Below are 20,321 nucleotides of genomic sequence, written 5' to 3' on the forward strand. Positions count from 1 at the left end.
CGGCCCTCTGTCTCCTTGGGTTCTACATCCATGGATTCAATCAACCACAGATCAAAAATATGTTTTTTTAAAATGTTCCATTATTGCTGATATGTACTGTGTATTTAGGCTACAATGGCTTCATCTGTACTGAACATGTACAGACTTTTCTTGTCATTATTCTGTAAACAATACAGTACAACGACTATTTACATAGCATTCGCATTGTATTAGATATTTTAAGTAATCTAGAGATAATCTAAAGTATGTGGAAAGATGTGTGTAAGTTATATGCAAACGCTATGCCATTTTATATAAGGAAGCAAATGCTTTGCCATTTTATATATTGAGCATCTGTGGATTTTGGTATTCAAAATTGGTCCTGAAACCAATCTTCCACAGACCAGAGGGACCACTGTATATGTCACATTTTCTTTATCCAATCATCCATTGATGGACACTTAGGTTGTTTCCATGTCTTGACTATTATAAATAATGCCACAACGAAAATGAAGGTGCATATTTCTTTTCAAGTTACTGCTTTCATTTCCTTCAGATACCCCAGAGGTGGAAATGCTGGATCATATGGTAGTTCTATTTTTAATTTTTTGAGGAAACTCCATACTGTTTTCCATAGTGGCTATACCATAAATAAATTCATTTAAAATCTTTTTTGGTATTATACTATAAACATACAAAGTTAAATTATTTTACTGTAATTGCTACTATATCCTGCAGGTTTGATAATTAGTGCTTTCATTGTCTTTAATATCTAACTATTGCATAATTTCCATTCTGGTGTCTAAAGCTCATTCTCTAGATTACTTTGGAAGGAATCAGAAACAGTTTTTGAGTTCCAGTGTGGTGATAGATTTGTCTGTGCCCTTATACCTGAAGGTTAGTTATGCTGGATATAAAATCCTTTGTTCACATTTTCTTTCCTTGACTATCTTAAATATATTAATCCATTTTCTTCTGGGATAAAGTGTTGCTGTCAACATTTGATGGTGATCTAATTTTCTCTTCCTCATAAGTAATGTGGGTTTTTTTGCCAAAATGCTCAAAGGAACTTTTCCACCTCTTTAAAATCAGGTCGTTCTACAGGAATGTATTGGTGTAGGTCGTTCCTGTTTTTTTTGTTTTGTTTTGTGTTGTTTTTTTTCAGTTTCAGGTATATAAAACAATGTAATAGTTAGACATTTACACCACTCACAAAGTGATAACCTCCTTTCCCCAATCTATTACCCCTCTGACATCGTATAAGCTGTTACAATTCCATTGACCCTATTCCCTATGCTGTGCTCCACATCCTGTAACTATATATATATTAAATTATAGTTGACATTCAGTATTATTCAGCTTCAGCTTCAGGTGTATGCTGCAGGGGTCAGGCATCTATTTTAAACTACATATGGAAAGAGTACATTGTATACCTGAGAATAATAAGTCAGAATGACCTTAAAATACTTTTATTTTAAGAAAAGTGTTGTGTTGGTTCCAGCCTATAGCTAGTGACGCTATTGGCTAGGAATGCCTGAGGCACTTGCCTGGGCTCCCAGATATTTCCTGGGCTGGAGCCAATGTTGTGCCTGGACCAGTGCTTGTGGTTCTTACTATGATTGCAGTACACACCTCAGCAAAAATCGTTAGGAAACTTTGAAAAACAAGAGTTATTACTCAGATCCTGGAGGTACAGGGCATGCCTGAGGGCCACACATGAGGTCATGAGTAGAGAGCAAATGAGGGAGCACAAAACTGGGTTTCTTTATTAGGGGTTGAGGGTGGAAGGCCTAAGGTTTTGAGGGTTCATTCTCTGTTGGCCAATTTCAAGTACAAGAACGTTAATTAGTGTGTGAGAAAGGAAAAGCAGGGACATTCAATTGGTCAGTTATCTAGGTTACCCAGGGCTTTCTAAAAGGGGAACTTCCTGAGTGGGGGAAGCCTGGTTCCTTAGCTAGTTGTATTGCTTGCAGCTGTCATGCAGCTGGCAATATGTTTATTCAAGGTGGATGCCTCGACAATCAAAAGCTTAATGTCAGAGGATCGGCCCAGTGGCTCAGGCAGTTAGAGCTCCATGCTCCTAACTCCGAAGGCTGCCGGTTCGATTCCCACATGGGCCAGTGGGCTCTCAACCACAAGGTTGCCAGTTCAATTCCTCGACTCCCGCGGGGGATGGTGGGCAGCGCCCCCTGCAACTAAAATTGAACTCCTGGATGGCTCAGTTGGTTGGAGCACATCCTCTCAACCACAAAGTTGCCGGTTCGACTCCCGCAAGGGATGGTGGGCTGTGCCCCCTGCAACTAGAAAACGGCAACTGGACCTGGAGCTGAGCTGCGCCCTCCACAACTAAGACTGAAACGACAACAACTTGAAGCTGAACAGAACCCTCCACAACTAAGATTGAAAGGACAACAACTTAACTTGGAAAAAAGTCCTGAAGTACACACTGTTCCCCAATAAAGTCCTGTTCCCCTTCCCCAATAAAAAAAAAAAAAGCTTAATGTCAGGCTTACACTGCAGAAAGTTTTCTTGAAACATATCTAAGCATTATTCCTTTCACTTGTTTTTGTTTATTTAGGGATTCCTATTATTTCTTAGGTCTTTGCTTATTTTCAGTTTGTCATTTTCTTTTTAATTCTTTTAATTTCTTCTTTAAAAAGTATTCTCTTTTATTTATCCATTCATCTGTCAATAGACACTTGGGTTTCTCCCACCTTTGGGCTATGGTGACTAATGCTGCTATGAACACTGGGTGTACAAGTATCTCTTCAAGTTTTTGCTTTTGATTCCTTTGGGTATATAGAAGAGGAATTGCTGGATCATAGGGTAATTCTCTGTTGAATTTTTCCAAACGTATTTTGCTGTGAAAAACTATATAGAACTTAAAATTTACAACTTTAACCATTTTAAGTATACTGTTTAGCGCCATTAAATTGATTTATTGTTATGCAACCATCATTACCATCTGTCTCCAGAAAATTTTTTCTTTTCCCCAATTGAAACTCTGTATCCACTAAATAACTCTCCATTAACCCCCTCCTCCACACCCTGATTTTGATTATTCTAGGTACCTCATATAAGTGGAATCACAATATTCGCTCTTTTGTGTCTAATTTCACTCAGCATTTCCAAGTTTCATCCATGTTGTAGCATGTCTCAGAATAGCCTTCCTTTTTTAGCTGAATCATATTCCATTGTATATATAAGCTACATTTTGTTTATCCATTCATCTGTTGATGAACATGGGTTGCCTCTATTTGGGTTGTGACTACTGGGAGTAATGCTGTTAAAATGAGTGTACAAATGTCATCAAGTCCCTGCTTTCATTGCTTTTGAGAATATAACCAGAAATGAAATTTCTAGATCTTATGGTAACTCTGTATTTAATTTTTTGAGGATTCACTATACCATTTGCCACAGTAGCTGTACCAGCAATGTGTGAGGATTCCAATTTCGCAATAGCCTCACCCACATTTGTTTATTTTTATATTCTATTTTTTTGTGATAATAGTTATCTTAAAGGGTGTGGGGTGGTATCTCATTGTGGTTTTGAGTTGCATTTCCCTAATGATTAATGATGAGAATCTTTTCATATGTTGACCATTGTATATCTTTTTTGGAGAAATGTCTAATCAAGTCCTTGATCCTTTTTTTTTTTTCAAGATTTTATTGGGGAAGGGGAACTGTGTGTATTTCCAGGACTTTATTGGGGAACAGTGACCAAGTCAAGTAGTTGTTTCAATCTAGTTGTGGAGGGCGCAGCAGCTCACACTGGCCCATGCAGGGATCAAACGGGCAACCCTGGTGTTCCAAGCATTGTGCTCTAAGGAGCTGAGCTAACAGGCCGCCCCCATTCTTTCTTTTTGTTCCTCAGACTTGCTAATTATAAATGACTTGCCTTTAGGTTTGCTGACTTAGTCTTCTGCCTATTCAAGCCTGCTGTTTAACCCCTATAATAAATTTTTAAATTCAGTTATATTTTTCAGCTCCAGAATGTTTGGTTCTTTTTAAAATTTAACCCTTGTCGATATTCTCATTTTTCCTGATTCCTTTTAGTCTTTTGTCCATACGTCCCTTTATCTCTTTGAGCATATTTAAGACAGGTGTTTTCAAGTCTTTCTTTAGGATATCCAGTTCTGTTTTTTCAGGAATGTGTTTCATTTCTTGGGAGAAAGTAAAGTGGAAAAACCATGTTTTCTTGTTTCTTTGTAATTTTCTTTTTGGTTGAAAATCCGGTATTTGAAAATGCAGCTACCTCTCCCAGTCTTTGCAGCCGGCTCCATGCTGACCAAGTACTTCAGTAATCGCAGGGCATATTCTGGTCCTTGGAGTCAGCTGAGGTGGTCACTTAAGCATTTTTCTTAGCACGTGTCTCGCCCTGGCCCTGTTTGACCTTTTTTGATTTCCCATATACATGGCTACTTTTAAATGTCTTAATATCCTAAAAGTCTCACCCCAGCCTGTTTTCAGGGCCTTCTATTGTATCCCAATACCTGTAATCTCTTGCCTCAGGCATCTGCAGGTCTGTAGTTCCCCTGAAGTTTTAACACAGCGGTATCTGATGTTTCCCGGGGCTTTTTCTAGCTATAGGCTTTTCTCTGTCTGAACTGTTAGGTGAAACAGACCAGTCCTACAGGCAGCTTCCAAACAGGTTAGAACATTACAAACAGGGTGTGCTCTGCTCCCTTTGGCTCAAGTGAGAGAACTGGGCATCCTCACAACTATGCTGCACGAGGTTTGGGGTAGGGCAAGGATAAGTAAAAACACCATGAAAATTCCAGTCTCGAATGTGGCTTTTACATGACTGGGCCTTCACTTGGTTACTGTAAACCTTTGGCTGTTTTCCAGACCTCTATACAGTTATTTTACCCAGGCTCTAGTTGTTTCATGTTTCTGTGGGGGAACAAGGGCTTGGAGCTTCCTAGTCTGCTATCTTCCTCTAGAACTGATATTTTTAAATATCTTATACCAACAAGAACTAGTCATATTCAGTGGTGTTAGAACTACAGGACATGTTAATCCAAATCTATCACGATAAAGACAGAATGTTAAAATGTAAGCATATTGATTTCTTGAAACATTTGCAAAGCTACATAATTATTCTTAATTTGTGTTTCCCATTATGCTAAGATATATAAAGTCTGCTTCTGCCCCAAACAAGTTCCAAACCAGATATGAAGCTTACTCTTAAAAATGTAGAGTCAAACAATTTGTACTGTTGAAGAGCAATGCTATTTAAAGCTGGTTCTCACAAGATAAAGAGCTTATGTCACAATGTAAATAACACACTGCTTTCTCATCATGAAAATCTTGCTATGAAAAAAGTCAGCTGAACAAAACCATGTACTTATTGATATAGTTTATTTATATTTTGATGTGATCTCATCTCATTGTGGACCAGTAACCCCATGGCAACTCTTCTGCAAAGCACACTAAGTAGCACTGTTTCAGGGCACTTTTAATTATTACTTTGCTTGAACTTTCCATAGAGTTTTTCCCATAGTTGCATAAGTAAAAAGCTAAATATGTGTGAAACATATTTTTTAATAAGGACTACCTTTTCCATCTCACAGTAAGTCTGAGAGGTGTTTCAAGTAACAGAGCCCTATTTTGCCTTTTAAATGTAAAGTAAAAATAGAACATAACTAAATTCAACTTATGTAAATTATTTCATCTTCTAAGAGTTAACAACTATAATGTTTCATTATACAGGTATCAAAGAATAGGATTAGTATATTGTTAGAAGTTAACCATTTTATGTAGTTATTTTACATAATATGATTTAATCCCTGATATATCCCAACCCATATAAAACCTACGTTGCAATGAAGTTTAATTACATTTATGGCTTTAAAGTAGATACTACAATAATTCTGGTTCTTTGTTGACTTAACATTTTCGCTGCAACGTTCACCTATAGTCGAATGATATTTCCATGCCGCTGACTGCGGCGTTCGACTTTACCCCACGAGCTCAGTGTTCCAGAAAGTTTAGGAACGCAGATGTACTTTTTTCTATATTTTTGTGTCTTTCAAGAATGAATAACAATAGGAAATTTTTATACTTTAAATTTTTATACTTAAGTCATCATTTATTTTAATAAAATGTAGCACCTTAACTATATTTACTTAAAAATATAAACACTGTATTTTCTGTGGATTTTTGACACATTTTGGAGAACAAACTTGCAATCAACGCAATGAAAAGGTTAAAATTAAGTGAATGCCTTTGTCTAGAAAAGGTTGACTCAAGATACAATTCATCAACCTAAAAAGCCCTGAAATGTAAAAGTACACATTACTCTATATGTTCTATTTAAAATGCTCTATTCTGAGTCCTTCAAGGTACTTAGCCTAAAACATATTTGTGTTAGAAATAAGCCTGTTAGGAAATTGACACAACCAAGTAACAAAATCTAAGAATTTTCTTTTTTTGGATTTAAGGACTTATTGTATCTATCTTGCTTTGTACAACTAATTTAAACAGAAGAGAGCTGCAGTGGGAATTCAACAGGCCTGAAAGAGACCATGGAGGACTTCCATTCCTTTTGGGTTGTTCCCTTTATTTAAAAATCTGCTTTTACACTTGATAAGACTGCCTTACTATTAATGTTTTTTATAACTTAGTCTTCCTGCATCAAAAATGTGCATTTAATTGAAGGCTACATTTACACAGAAAGTAAACTTGACCGTCCTCAAATAAGTTAATAAAGCAGGCAGCCAGGAACTTTGATAGTAACATTACAGTTCATTTTGTAAAACTCATCAGTGTGGTGGGTAATGTCCAAGGACATGAGGAATGTGAAATCTGTTTTCTGATCAAGCTGATCCTTTAACAAATGGTACACTCTAGTGTTAATTCATTTCTTCTTCTCCGTTAACCAACTCTTACGATAGTGGTGCTGCCAGCTATACAGACTGAGATGTCATTCTGTTTTCTCTTAGCAATCTCTATTTTATAATTTGTTTATTCCTTCTCAAGTGATTTATAGTTATTTAATCATGATTGAGTGTTGCTGTTTTGGTGTAATACTATAAATTTCTTAATGGCAGGACACCAGTCATTTATGTGTTTGGCCCATGGGGCCCTGACATATGTTGTTCATTTTTCAGCTAGATGGACTTAAGTGGATACCTGATATGGAATTTACATAAAACCAGTCAGCTCATGGCTATGTAAGGATATTTAAATTCTTCTCAGCAGCAGTAAGATATATACATATATATATATATATATATATATATATATATATATATATATATATACACACACACACACACACACACATATACACACATATATATATATATATATATACACACACACAATATACGCATTAGTTTACATATTATGTATGTGTTTTTACTGCTTACAACTCCTCTCAATCCTCTTACACTGTAATAACTATTCTATTAATTTTTAACAAAGTAGATGGTTGATTGCTTCTTCCATTACTGCATTTACCATTTAGCTTTACAAAGAATCCTAAAATCATTTAATTGTTTTCTTTCTTTTTTTTTAATCTACTAGGTTATTACATAGTTACCACATTTACTTACCCTGTTCTGGTGGATAGTTAGGTTAAGTCTATGTTCGTGATACTGGTGATAAGTTCATGCTTAAAGTTAATGAATGAAACTACCAATCTTGAAGGATAGGCACTTAGGGTCGGTGAGGGATTCACAGTTTCTACAATGGCCTTCATTTATTTGAAAGCTCACCATTAAAAGAAAAGATTGCAGGCCGGCCCGGTGGCTCAGGTGGTTGGAGCATCCTGTTCCTAATGCCGAAGGCCACCGGTTGAATTCCCACATAGGTTAGTGAGCTGCACCCTATACAGTTAAGATCGTGAACAACAGCTCTCCCTGGAGCTGTGCTGCCATGAGCTGCAGTGTGCTGCCCTGGGCTACTGTGTGCTGCCATGAGTGGCCAGTGGCCCATGTGTAGTGGCCGGCAGCCGGTGAGAGCAGCGGTGTGCTGCCATGAGTGGCCGGGGGCCAGAGTGGCCAGCGTGAGCGGCTGTCTCAGCCTGCGAGAGTTGTGTTCTACACAACTCGATTGAGAAACAAAGGGGGCAGGGGATGAGGGATGACCCATCCCAATCTAAACCTGGACTTTGCACCAGCCGGGTGGCTCAGGTGACTGGAGCGCCCTGCTCCTAACGTGGGGGAACTGCAACTCAGCTCCCATCTCCCGACTGGACCTGGAGCTGAGCTGCACCCTCTACAACTAAAATTGAAAGGACAACAACTTGACTGGGATAAGTCTCAGAAGTACACACTGTTCCCCAATAAAGTTGTTAAAAAAAGAAAAGATTGCAAGGACCACAGGGCCCAAAGCTTTACACCAGAATTTTTTCCTCCTTTTCATTTGAAAAGCAAAATAGTTGGTAATTATGAAACCTGGGAGGGTTCTGTAAGATCTAACACTGAAAAGAGTTTACCAATCCTATATGGGGCTTGGGGTTGTTATAATAAGAAATTTGTAAGATTATGGAATAGGCCATTTCCTCTGAAATATACTATTTTTATTCTACTTGCTAAAACATATATTGCAGTAAAGGTTAGTTTCCATCCTTTGAACCCCCATTTTATTTCTATACTTTTGAATTAACGTTGCTTCCCTCTAAAAAAAAAGGCTTTACAAAAAAAATCATCTATGGTGACGAAATTTGAGTAAAGTACTGAACTTAACTCTCAATATTTCTTACTAAATAGTTATGGTGGAACGAAGGGCAGTAGGAAAAGGAACTTAATAGTTGATTTATTTTAAAAATTGGTAAAAGTAATACCTTCTTTCCCAGAGAATTAATCAAAGTCTTCCTTAAATATTTAAATACTGCACAAAGGATAAAGAGCCCTGTATCAACTAAGATTCACTAAAATAATCGTAAAAAGTAAGTCTAATGGGTCATTAACACACTTCACTAGGCTTGTACTGCCATACCATATTTTTTAATAAGAGAAAGTTATTGTAATAACCCCACAGCCATAGTAAAGTTGTAGAGCTCCCTTTGAAGAAAACATTAATATTTTGATTCAATAGCTAAAAGTTCAGAGAACCTAATTTTTTCTTCTATAACATGAGACCTTAAGTGAATGAAAACTAAGGATAAATCTAAGTCCTGTATTCTAAAGAAATAACAAATACAAATAACCTGTTATTGCTATAGCATGCATTCACATTCAAATATGAAAAATACCACGCAGAACACAGAAACATTTTTAAAAAAAGATTTAAGATCATAAATAGGTCATTGTCACAATACATTTCAGAATTGAAAAAACAAACATTTTGGCTTTTTAAGAAAAAGATTCCTTCCTTTAAAAAAAACACACAATTACCTCATCATTGAAAGGACTTGTACATTTCTATATTTCCAGTCTCCTAAGGCACGGTATTTATTTAATCAGAATGCCAGTATCACCACCCCGATGTAGCAGGAATAAGAGGCAAGGTATCAGCACTAAGAAAAACCGCAAATTTTATGGACAAAATCATCAGTCATTTAAGAAAAAGTACAAACAGACTAAGTGACGATCATTTTAGTCAAGAAGGCCCAGTGTTATGTAGGACTTTGTTAAAAATTTTTTTTTAAATCAAAGTATTTTACCTCAGATTTAATTCACCACAAAGGAGCTGTGACAGAAAAGGGGATTGGTAAAAATACAGGGTACTTTCTTTAAAAAGGACTTGGGAGGAAAATAATCAACTTAGAGGGTGTATGTAGGGGCAAACACACGGTATGGAAACCAGATCAGAGGCCTAGTTTATTCCTAGTCTTTTGGCAGATCCATGTAGAAAATAAGAAGACTAGATAAACAGAATACCTAGGTACGTACTATAAGGCATCTTTTCTTAATCACAAGGTCCGTTCTAGCCTGCCACCCACCAAATGAGATGTAGTGAAATAATCAGAGTTAACATATATTTCTTATCTAACCAAAAAGTTCTTTAAAATACAACAAATGTAAAATTCCTCATTTTTAACTCTGCCTTGCTCTGTCCTCTGTGATACCAACTGAACTTTAAGGTTTTATATGTACAATGTGGTGATTCGTGTTACTTTAGAAGAACAAAACCCACAAAGTTAGTAATTGTCCACAGATGAAACGTGGGATGAGGTTCATAACTGAATCGATCATGGAGTGTTATTGTTAGTCAACTGTAAACTCTTGAAAGTTAAGATTGGGAAATGTGTGGATCAGACACATTCGAGCACAACAGGAGAGGAACAGAAGCCTATTTGTCATTCCAATTCTGACAAGGTGCAGGGTCTTCGAAATTCTTGTCCACGTTCATGCAGCCATTTATTGGATACTGTGAGAAAAAAATATATACATTAATTTTCCCCACTATCTAACTAGTATTTAATTAACTTATAAGAGCTAAGTCTGTAACAATGTTTCTACATGGGCTAGAAGTTCAAGCCCAAAACTAGATAAAGGCAGATGCTACTTAGGCACTCTTTTAAAAACTTCACTAAACATTAGATTACACACACATCTGAAAGTCTATGTGCATTCCTAAAGCTTTTAATGTTGAATATAAGGCTTGAAATGAAACACAAATGGAATTACAGTGTAGGTACAGATAGAACAGAACATTGTTTTTACCTGTTTACAAAATACGACCTCTAATACAAAGACATTTTCAAAATGAACACACGGTCTTCACTCCGAAGGAGCAACTCTATGATCACTCACTAGTGTGTGCTGATTAAGGTTCCTTGGTTCCAAGATACTGTTTTTTAATGTAACCAAAAAGGAATTTTCTATTCTTCTCCTATATTGTAGAACCAAATCAATGCGTCAACATGTAAAGATATCTGAGCTAGGACCCATAATAATCCCTAACTACTTTTTACCTTCCTTAACTCCTGTATCCAATTGTTTACTCATCAAACTCTGTCAATTTTCTTTACATCTCTTGAATCTATTCTCTGCTCTCCATCCCTTTTGCTGCTGCCTTGGTCCAGGCTTTCATCATTGTGCACTTAGACCATGGAAAACATCCTTCTAAACTGACCTCTCCTCCTCTAGCCTCTCTTCATTCTCGTCCAGTGGTTCTCAAACATTATAATCATCAGGGAAGGTTTTTTAAATCCTCATGATCAGGTATCACTCCTCAATCTTCCAATGTCCTGTACGACAGCCACTAGACACATGTGGCTACTGGGCACTTGAAATGTGGCTAGTGACATATATTAAAATGGATATATGGGGTTAAATAATAGATAAAATATTTTCACCTGTTTCTATTTCTTTTATTTTATGTGGCAAATCCCACACTTGTATGACCCTGACAGCTGAGTGCCTCTCTCACCTCGCCTAGTCCCAGACCTGGTCCCTATAATGCCTGGAAAACTACTGCTCTATCTTCAAGATCACATTTTAAAATTGAGCTTTGAAGAAGCTGCACCAAATGTAAGGCGTCACCATCTTCTGTTTATATCTTTGTATATTAGTAGGTACCACACTGTAATTTAGCCATTAGTATGTCTCAATCAGAGACAATTGTGAACCCCTTGCAGGGAAGATAGTCTTATTCAACTCTGAGTCAATTAATGTTTCTTCGAATAACCAGTGGAAATTCTGATCTGTTAAAGAAAATTTATATTAAGATCAGAAACTTGCTTGGTTGAATCCCATTCAATGTTAAAGTCATAGCAAATTATTTGGGAGTTTTGCTTTCGATTTCTTTTAAGATGTAGATTATAATAATTTCTAAATGTGAGTCAAAAATAACAAATTCTATTCAGAGAACATAGGAAATATTTACCCCATTTGTTTCCAACTAGCACCGGACAGGCTGCATGCCGTGTACTATAATCGCCCTCTCCACTGGCAAACAGATTATACCAGAAAACAGCAGTTCCCTGTGGAGAATACAAAATTATCCCCAAGTACAATATCAGGGTATCACTCTTTGCAGGAATTGAATTTTGCTCTGCTCCTTTGAAAGTACTCCTCTATGGGAGCATTATATCTGCCTCTATATAATTCTGAAAATATGATTGTATCCTTTACAAAATTTTGGTGATCACATGAAAACGTTAACACCACAAAGTTACTTGCCAAAACAAAGCTAACAAATCTTGTAATAGCAACATGGAAGGCAAACCTCATATGGAGCCCATTTTAGAAATGAAAACTTTTATTGCTTAAAAATGTGTTATTTCAGTAGAGTTGGTATACAGTATTATATTGGTTATATCAGTTTCAGACGTACAATATTTTTATACCTTACAATGTAATCAATCCCCCTGGTTGTTCATTACCTCTAGGTACTCATGGTAAATTGTACCATAAAAATATCCAAAGTCTTACCTAGAGATAATATAGTCCTTAAGTATACTATCTTTAAAGATGTAATTTATTAATTGGACCGTGAAATAACAGTACACCTCTTCCTCAGGTAAAAAAATACCCCTAAAATTAGAGAAACAAACAAACCAAGTTTACCTTTTTAGGCCAAACACTAGCTCCTACTTCAGGAAAAACAGTGGCTCCTCCTGCTGACACATCACTCATCTATAAGAGATGAGAGAGTATCATCAAAACTGCTGGTAGAATCAAGTTAAACATGCCAGTGTGAGGACACTATGACACTGAATACTACATTATGAGACCATCTGGGCTTCTACTTACATAGTGCATTCTCCTCAATTCTTACAAAACAAAACGAAATGTTTAGATTTACATACTTAAGTAAAACTAACTAAATGAATGAATAAATATTATGGCAAAGGAATGATAAAGTTAGGAGGAGAGAGGGGTATATAATTTGGAAAAGGCACTTCATTTATAGCCAGAGGTAAAAAAGATGATTTAAAACAGATACATCAAGTAATATAGGGGTATAAATATATACATTTTATTACACTAGAATGTAATCTCCATGGTGGCAGGAATTTTCATGTTTTGTTCACTGCTGATCTTTAGTGTCTAGAACAGTTTATCTCATGAATTAGGTGCTCAAATGAATTTAAGCAAAACAGAAATAAAACAACAAGAGAAAAAATTTAAAATCAGACAGTCTAAATCAAAGTAAAAAGCATTAATTAAGTGAAATAAAGAAGGGTATTTTACCATGAAAAAATGTATAATCAATAACAAAGGGCTAACAACTCTTCAGCAATGAAGAAACTAACTTTGGAGAAAGTAAAAAGTTGTGCTATGTGGCCCACCTAGAAATAGTATTTAAATAATGGGGGAAATGAATGAGTGCTAATCCAATCAAAGTGCTATGCGATTACAGGGGGGCATAATCAAATAATCTGGGGCGGCCTGGTGGCTCAGGTGGTTGGAGCTGGTTCGTTCCCACATGGGCCTGTGAGCTGCGCCCTCTACAGCTAAGATTGTGAACCACGGCTCGACCTGGAGCTGGGCTACCGTGAGTGGCCAGTGGCCGGCAGCCGGCGAGAGCTGCCTTGAGCGGCGGGCCGGTGACCCACTGACTCAGCTGGGGGGAGCACAAGGCTCATAATACCTGCATGGCCCAGGGAACTGCATGCTCCACAACTAGACTGAGAAACAACAGCTTGACTCAGAGTTGGGGAATGGGGGAATCAAATAATCTAATATTTATGGATATTGGACCAAATAATAAAGCATCATTGTTCATAAAAGTAAAGCAATACGAAAAGAAACAAATACAGCCAAAAACAAATGTTTAACAGCTCTCAAACATTTCAAAATTTACTCAACCTCTCTAATCAGAGAAATGCAAATTAAAAGCACAATAACTGCCAATCTGATAAGATGTCCAGATCAAAAAATTTAACATATCACACTTAAAGGTGGGATATAAATTGGTAAAATCTATGGAGACTTCATCTCGAGAACATACACAAGACTTCACAGCATAAATTTTGTATAATGTATCCACTTCTCTCCTGGTTTCCCCACTCTGATAACTTGTTCTTTTTATGTTTATCTTACACATCTTAAATCCTTTTTAAACCCCAATTCATTTTTTTTATGGTACATTAAATCTTTTTTTTTCCCCAACACTATCTTAGATCTTTTTAGAAACAAAATGGAGTTGTGAGAGGGATGAAAATAGCGAAGGAAAGAGAGACAGGTTGGCTATAGGGAAGGAGAAACAGGAATGGAGAAAATAGGGTAACAGACAGGGAAGGTTGCAGGGAGTGAGGAAGAAAGGAAATAGACTGAGTGGAAAGAGACATTTTGGTAGAGAGTGAGATACAACAGATGTCTGTTTTTAACTCGAGGGGGCTTGTCGGGTGCTGTAACACACTCCTTCTTGATCTGGGTGCTGATTATACCAAATGTGCTCACTTTGTGAAAATGTATTGTTATATATTTAATGATCTGTACACTTTTCTAATGTGAGATATATCAATAAAAATTCGAAAGTATTTGTGTGTATATAGATATAAATTCACATAAACATGGAGATGCTTATACGCACATATTACAGATGACCAAACAGTACATACCCCAAAATATCCACAATTACTATCTCCAGGTAGTGAGACTATCACTAATTTTAACTTTCTTCAGGCTATAATATTACAATCTGAAAAAGTTACAACTGAGAAAAAATTAAAATTCTAAGTTGTAAAAAATTTAAACTAGGACGTTAAATAAGAGTAAACATCTGAACACATGAAAATAATTGAGTCATGTGATCAAATCCCAACTTAAAATAAAAATTTGAGCTATAACTTACGTAAAACAGCCATGTAGCAATTCTATTTCCTGTCCCCAGCTCTTTGAAAGCATCTGGCTCGTCTTTCTGTGAATAAAGGACAACTAAATCAGTGGTGTAAAATTCAGTAATGCAAATTCTCCAGTGGGAATGTAACATTGGTAATATGCTGAAAAATATGCCCAAAACAACCCAAAAAAATTCCTTTATAATGCCCAGTGCACTATATGCAATAGGCATTCAACTGATTCAGCCTATACATGGAATACTTTTGATAAGACCACTGGAAGAAAAAAACCCAGACTTATTAGCCGAAATAATGAGAATTAATAGCAACTATCCAGAGATTATTTTTTAAAAATTAACATCTATAGTTTTAGCTTCCAAAAAACAATACGAGAACCTCTTAGCTACATTCATGAAGTCTATTCTCTGGGGGTGAAAAATCTACCTTGAGATTTACTTTGAACTTATTATGATCCATTCAAATGTTTACTGCTACTCTGATTGTCTTTCTTTTGGACAGTAAGCACTTTAATCTAGCTGGAGAATTCATATAGATTTAAATCTAAATTAAAATATAGTCTCTTGGCATTTACCCATAAAAATGAAAATGTTTTTTCTAATTAAAGTTTATTGCGGTGATAGCTGTTAGTAAAGTTACATAGGTTTTAGGTGTATAATTCTGTAACACATCATCTATATATCACATTGTGTGGTCACCACCCAGAGTTAGTTCTCCTTCCATCACCATATATTTGATCCCCTTTACCCTCACCTACCACCCTTCTCCCCCCCTTAAAATGTATTTTTCACACAAATTTATACACATCTTTATTTGTAATAGTCCAAAAGGGGATTTCTACCTTAATGTCCATCAGAGGGTGAATGACTGAAAAACTGTGATGCATTTATATCATGAAATACTACTCTCGCAATAAAAAAGTACACACTACTGATACTTTCTACAAGACTGGGATGAACCTCAAGGGAGTTATGCTGAGTGAAAGACATTCACAAATGTTACTGTCTGTAACATTTATGTAACATTTGTGAAATAGCAATTATAGCGAAGAACAGATTACTGGTCATCAGCAGTTAGGGATGGGAGTGCAGCCAGAGAGCGGTACTGCCAGGGAGGCTTGATTGTAGTGGTAGTTACACTATGCTACACATGTAATAAAATTCCATACACACAGATACATACGAAGCTTCGTGGCTTGTGCCTACACCATTTCCTGGTTCTGATGGTATATGAGTTATGCAAGATGTTAGCATTGGGTTGGCTGAGTGAAGGGTGCATGCATGGGAACAGCCTGTACATTTCTTTGCAACTTCTTCAGTATCTTATCACAAAATGAAAAGCTGAGAACAAATTAGCTATACTAACGTCAGTGCTTGAACTGTTGTCTTTCACATCACCCAAGACCCTCAGACATTTTTAAATAATTGAAAACAGAAGAAAAAGAGTAATAATATAGTCTTTGCTGGCCTACACAGAAAAAAGGATTCTGACATTAAGCCAGTCAAGGGCCATAACACAATATACAGACTGTATTTTATTTCAAGAGAATATACCCTTATTTAAAATGGTAACAGATCAAGAAGTTTATTAAAATACCTGGCACTTTCTTTAGAATTCATATAATTATGATAAATCTTAAATTAAGATTTGGTAATTCCATATTTTATAGCTCAATATGTTAAAGAAGTTTAAAAAAGTCTAAAATTTATTAATCTTAAGCAAAATTATTTGCTTAATGACACCTTTCCAGCAAATTGCTTTGATATTTATTCTCCAGTCTCTTTACATCTGTTTTATAGTTATTTTCCTGTGTCTCAAAGATGTGTTCTTGTAAGTTCAGATTTTATCAGCCAATTCATTAATTCACCTCAGCTGTCTCTAAACTGTTTTAACTTATCCACTAACTTTTAAATTTCAACAATTACTTTTTCTACCTAGAACTTCTATTTGTTTATCTTTCAAATATGTTAAATCATTTTGAGAGGTGATTAATTTTTATCCTATCTTTTGTTTTTAAAATATTACATAGTTATTTCATATTCTTTAACTGATAATACAAGTATCTAACATTCTAGAGGAGTCTAAAACTGTTGGTTGCTTCAGTCTCACCGATGGTATCTTATTAAGCAGTTAATTTTTTTTAATGAGTTCATATTTAGCTAAACTTAATCTTTAAAATTCCCAAGGTGCTGGAATGAGGCTGCTTTTCTTCAGGGAGGATATGAATTTGTTTCTGCCAGGTACCAGGGAGCACTACTAAAACCAAACAACTTTCATTTCTGGGTAGTAAAAATTCAATTCCCGGGTAGTAAAAATTCAAATCCGAGATTCATGTGAGGGCAGGTCTACGTTTTCAAACTCCCAGAAGCAGCCCCCCACACATCCCACACCCCAGCCAGAATGGTGAGAGGCATCTCTCCTTAAGGCTCCTGACACAGCAAATTCTTTTCAAAGCCATTCTTTCTTTCTCTGAAGGTGGGATCCTTTTGGAGACTTAGGTTTTATGCAGGGGTCTCAGGTTCAATAGCCTGCACTATGGGGGGTCGGGGAGGTCCTCTCACTGAGCTGTTAATCCTCAACACTCCACATTCCTGAAGGTACAAGCCTCCAGCCTCAGCTTTTTCTGTCCCCTTTTAACTTTCTAATTTTAGTCTCTAGGTTTTCTTTGTTCAGTTCACCTTTGGGAATTTCCTTAACTTTCTTCCAAGCTCAGCAATGCATTTAAAAGTATCCTAAATTCTTTTAGTGTGTTTTTTACTGCTAAAAAGGCTTTACAGAATTCCATCACGCTTCCACGAATTCCCAACAGGCTATGAATTTTTAATACTAAAGAACAGAATTAACATGTCATGCCTGAGTTCCAGTGGAAGTCCTACATTCTCTCTCCTTTTTTCACTTACCCGTGCAAAATCAAAATGGGGTTCATACTGTCCTCCAACTCCATAATTTGCCACCTGGAGAGAAACAAAGCAGGAATGAAAGAACTATCAAGATTACTATTCAAAAAATCTGTAAGCCTCATTTTGGCCTCCAATATATCACGGTTAGGTACTTCTAGAGAAATGAGATGCAAAGCATTTTAGATCAGTGAGAGTTCCTAAGGAACCAAGGACAAAAAACTAAGTACAGCTACTACCTGCTAGTTTAGAAACTTTATTAATATACTTTTCTTTAACACATGTTTGGGGGACATTTTTTTCTCTCGTATGTAACTTAAACTAAAATAGGCATTCGAATTTTAGAATTAAAATTTTTAGGTTTAAAATTTTCTAGAACTAGAATTTTGAGATTTCTATTATTAATTTTCACTAAATACTTTCCTTTGGAATTTAAATCAAGATATGTTTTCCAAAGTCCCAAATGCTGGCAAACTCCCAGTATACTTTAATAAAATCCCCTTTCCCACATATTTTTTCCCTACTGAGGTAAAAAAGGGAAGACGTTAACACCAACTTAATTATTCCTGCTGGAAGGCTCTAACAGCTTTAGTTGGTTATGACAATGTCCCAGTGTGATGCAGCAAAAGGAAGTAAGAAAAATATTTGGTCTGAGTTCAACTTCCAGCTTTCTCAGTTACAATAATATGTTAACTTGAAATACAATCTCAGTTTTCTTATCTGTAAAATAAGGAAAATGACACCTTCCTTAACTCCCTCTTTCCATCCCAATATAATAAAATGCTGACAAGATGAAAGGAGAATGTAATTTAAAGAGCATTGCTAATGAAACGAAATGAGAACATAGAAGAGTGTTGCCTAAGCAAAGTCTAAATCCTATGTAAATTACTATTACTCTGGATATTTTAGAATTAAAATCTGCTATTAAGTAGAAATATATTAAGTAGCCTGAAAGAGCCAGGGAAGGTTAGGCAGGTGAGAATAAATGCAGATTAGGGAAGAAAATGAAACATCAAAAAGTTTCAGATGACTACCAAGGAAGTTGTAGATTACCATGGACTAAATGACAATTAAGTCGATTTAAATATAGGCAGTCCTGCTTTGCACTGTTACAAAATGTGCAAATCTCAGATACTATGGTTTAGCTAACCATGAACACCAGACCTCAACAACACAGTTGAAATTTCAGTTAGCATGGTATATTATTTGTGAGTAACTATATAAAGTATAAATGTTGCTGCTACCTCTTTAGTCCACAAATTACTATGCAAATAACAGCTGCACGGCATAATCAACGACCAATCACATCACTTCTTTCAAGTGATTTTAAGTCTCTCAGTGATTAGTTACTGCATATTGATTACTGAGTTCATGTACAGACAGCAAAGCATGTAGTTGTGTTACCTCCTTATCTCCCACTGAAAAACGCATGTGATATTTTACAAAAACATCATTGGAAGAGGGAATTGACCAACAAAGATAAAGTACAGCAGAGAAATAGAAAGTGAGAGTGCTTTAAGTGAAATTGAAATCCAACTTAAATGGAGATATAAAAGAAATAGCTACAGGGGATTGCTTCCATTTTTGCTGCTTAAAAAACTCTAGCTATGCAGCCAGAGAAATTTGGTGAAGGCAAATTTATTAACATAAGGAAAGTGATTGTGATGAAAAGGATGAAGATGTCCTGGAGGAAGTGATGCTGGAAAAAATCTTCACAATAAAAGGTCCCTCAGATATATTTAATCACATTGAAAGCACAAAGGATAAAATGTTGAAAGCTGATCCAAATGTAGAAATATGACAATTTGCAAAGGCGGAGGAAAGATGCCCACTCTGTACCATAAGTTTCACAATGAGAAGAAGGAAAGTAATGTTTAAACTGTTCTTGATAAGTGTTTACAAAGAAATAAAACACTTCAGTTCTCAGCATTTCTAATGTTTTAAATTACCAAGACAATTGCCAGGAAAATTCTACAGGGAAAAACAGTCTTTTCAACAAATGATGCTGGGACAACAGGGTATCTACATGAAAAGAATGCATGTGGACTTCTACCTCATACTATATACAAAAACTGACTTAAAAATGGATCAAAGACCTGAATGCAAGAGATAAAACCATAAAAGTTATAAATAAAAATCACAGGTGTAAATCACTGTGACCTCTGATTAGGCAATGGTTTCTCAGACACCTAAAGTACAAACAACAAAAAGACATCAGATTTCATCAAAATTAAAACTTTGTGCCAAACAATACCATCAAGAAAGTGAAAGACAACCCACAGAACAAAGAAAAATATTTGCAAACCACATATATGACAAGGGTCTAATATCCAGAACATAGAAAGAACCCTTACAACTCAACAATAAATAAACAATCCAATTTAAAAATGAGCAAAGGATGTGAATAGAAATTTTTTTCAAATAAGATATATAAATGGCCAATAAGCACATGGAAAGATGCTCAACATCATTAGACATCAGGGAAACGCAAATGTAAACCATAATGAGATAGTACTTCAAACCTATTAGAATGGCTATAATTTAAAACACTGGACAAGAGCAAGTGTTGGCAAGAATGTGAAGAAACTGGAAACCTCATACATGGCCAATGGGACTGGAAAATGGTGCAGCCATTTTGGAAAACAGTTTTTCGGTTCCTCAAATGACCCAGCAATTCAATATGCAGGTATACTAGTGAGAATTTTAAATGTCTGTTTGTATCCAAATGTTCATAAAAGTATTAG

The 20,321-nt window shown here is 36.0% G+C and overlaps 1 protein-coding gene across 4 annotated transcripts in view; it reads right to left on the reverse strand.

Annotated features, from left to right (window-relative positions):
* Positions 1-9,198: 9,198 nt before the first annotated feature.
* The window catches only part of P4HA1 (prolyl 4-hydroxylase subunit alpha 1), a 74,693-nt gene continuing 63,570 nt past the window's right edge, over positions 9,199-20,321 (reverse strand). For all 4 annotated transcript variants that reach the window (XM_019745966.2, XM_019745965.2, XM_019745961.2 and 1 more), the window contains 5 exons: positions 17,581-17,634; positions 14,677-14,742; positions 12,444-12,512; positions 11,761-11,857; positions 9,199-10,299 (listed from right to left, as the gene is read on the reverse strand). In XM_019745966.2, the coding sequence (XP_019601525.1) occupies positions 10,229-10,299; positions 11,761-11,857; positions 12,444-12,512; positions 14,677-14,742; positions 17,581-17,634 (357 nt within the window). In that variant the 3' untranslated portion in view covers positions 9,199-10,228. The remainder of the gene's footprint in view (positions 10,300-11,760; positions 11,858-12,443; positions 12,513-14,676; positions 14,743-17,580; positions 17,635-20,321) is intronic.

This window comes from Rhinolophus sinicus, linkage group LG07 (assembly GCF_036562045.2).
Source record: "Rhinolophus sinicus isolate RSC01 linkage group LG07, ASM3656204v1, whole genome shotgun sequence".
Lineage (NCBI taxonomy): Eukaryota > Metazoa > Chordata > Mammalia > Chiroptera > Rhinolophidae > Rhinolophus > Rhinolophus sinicus.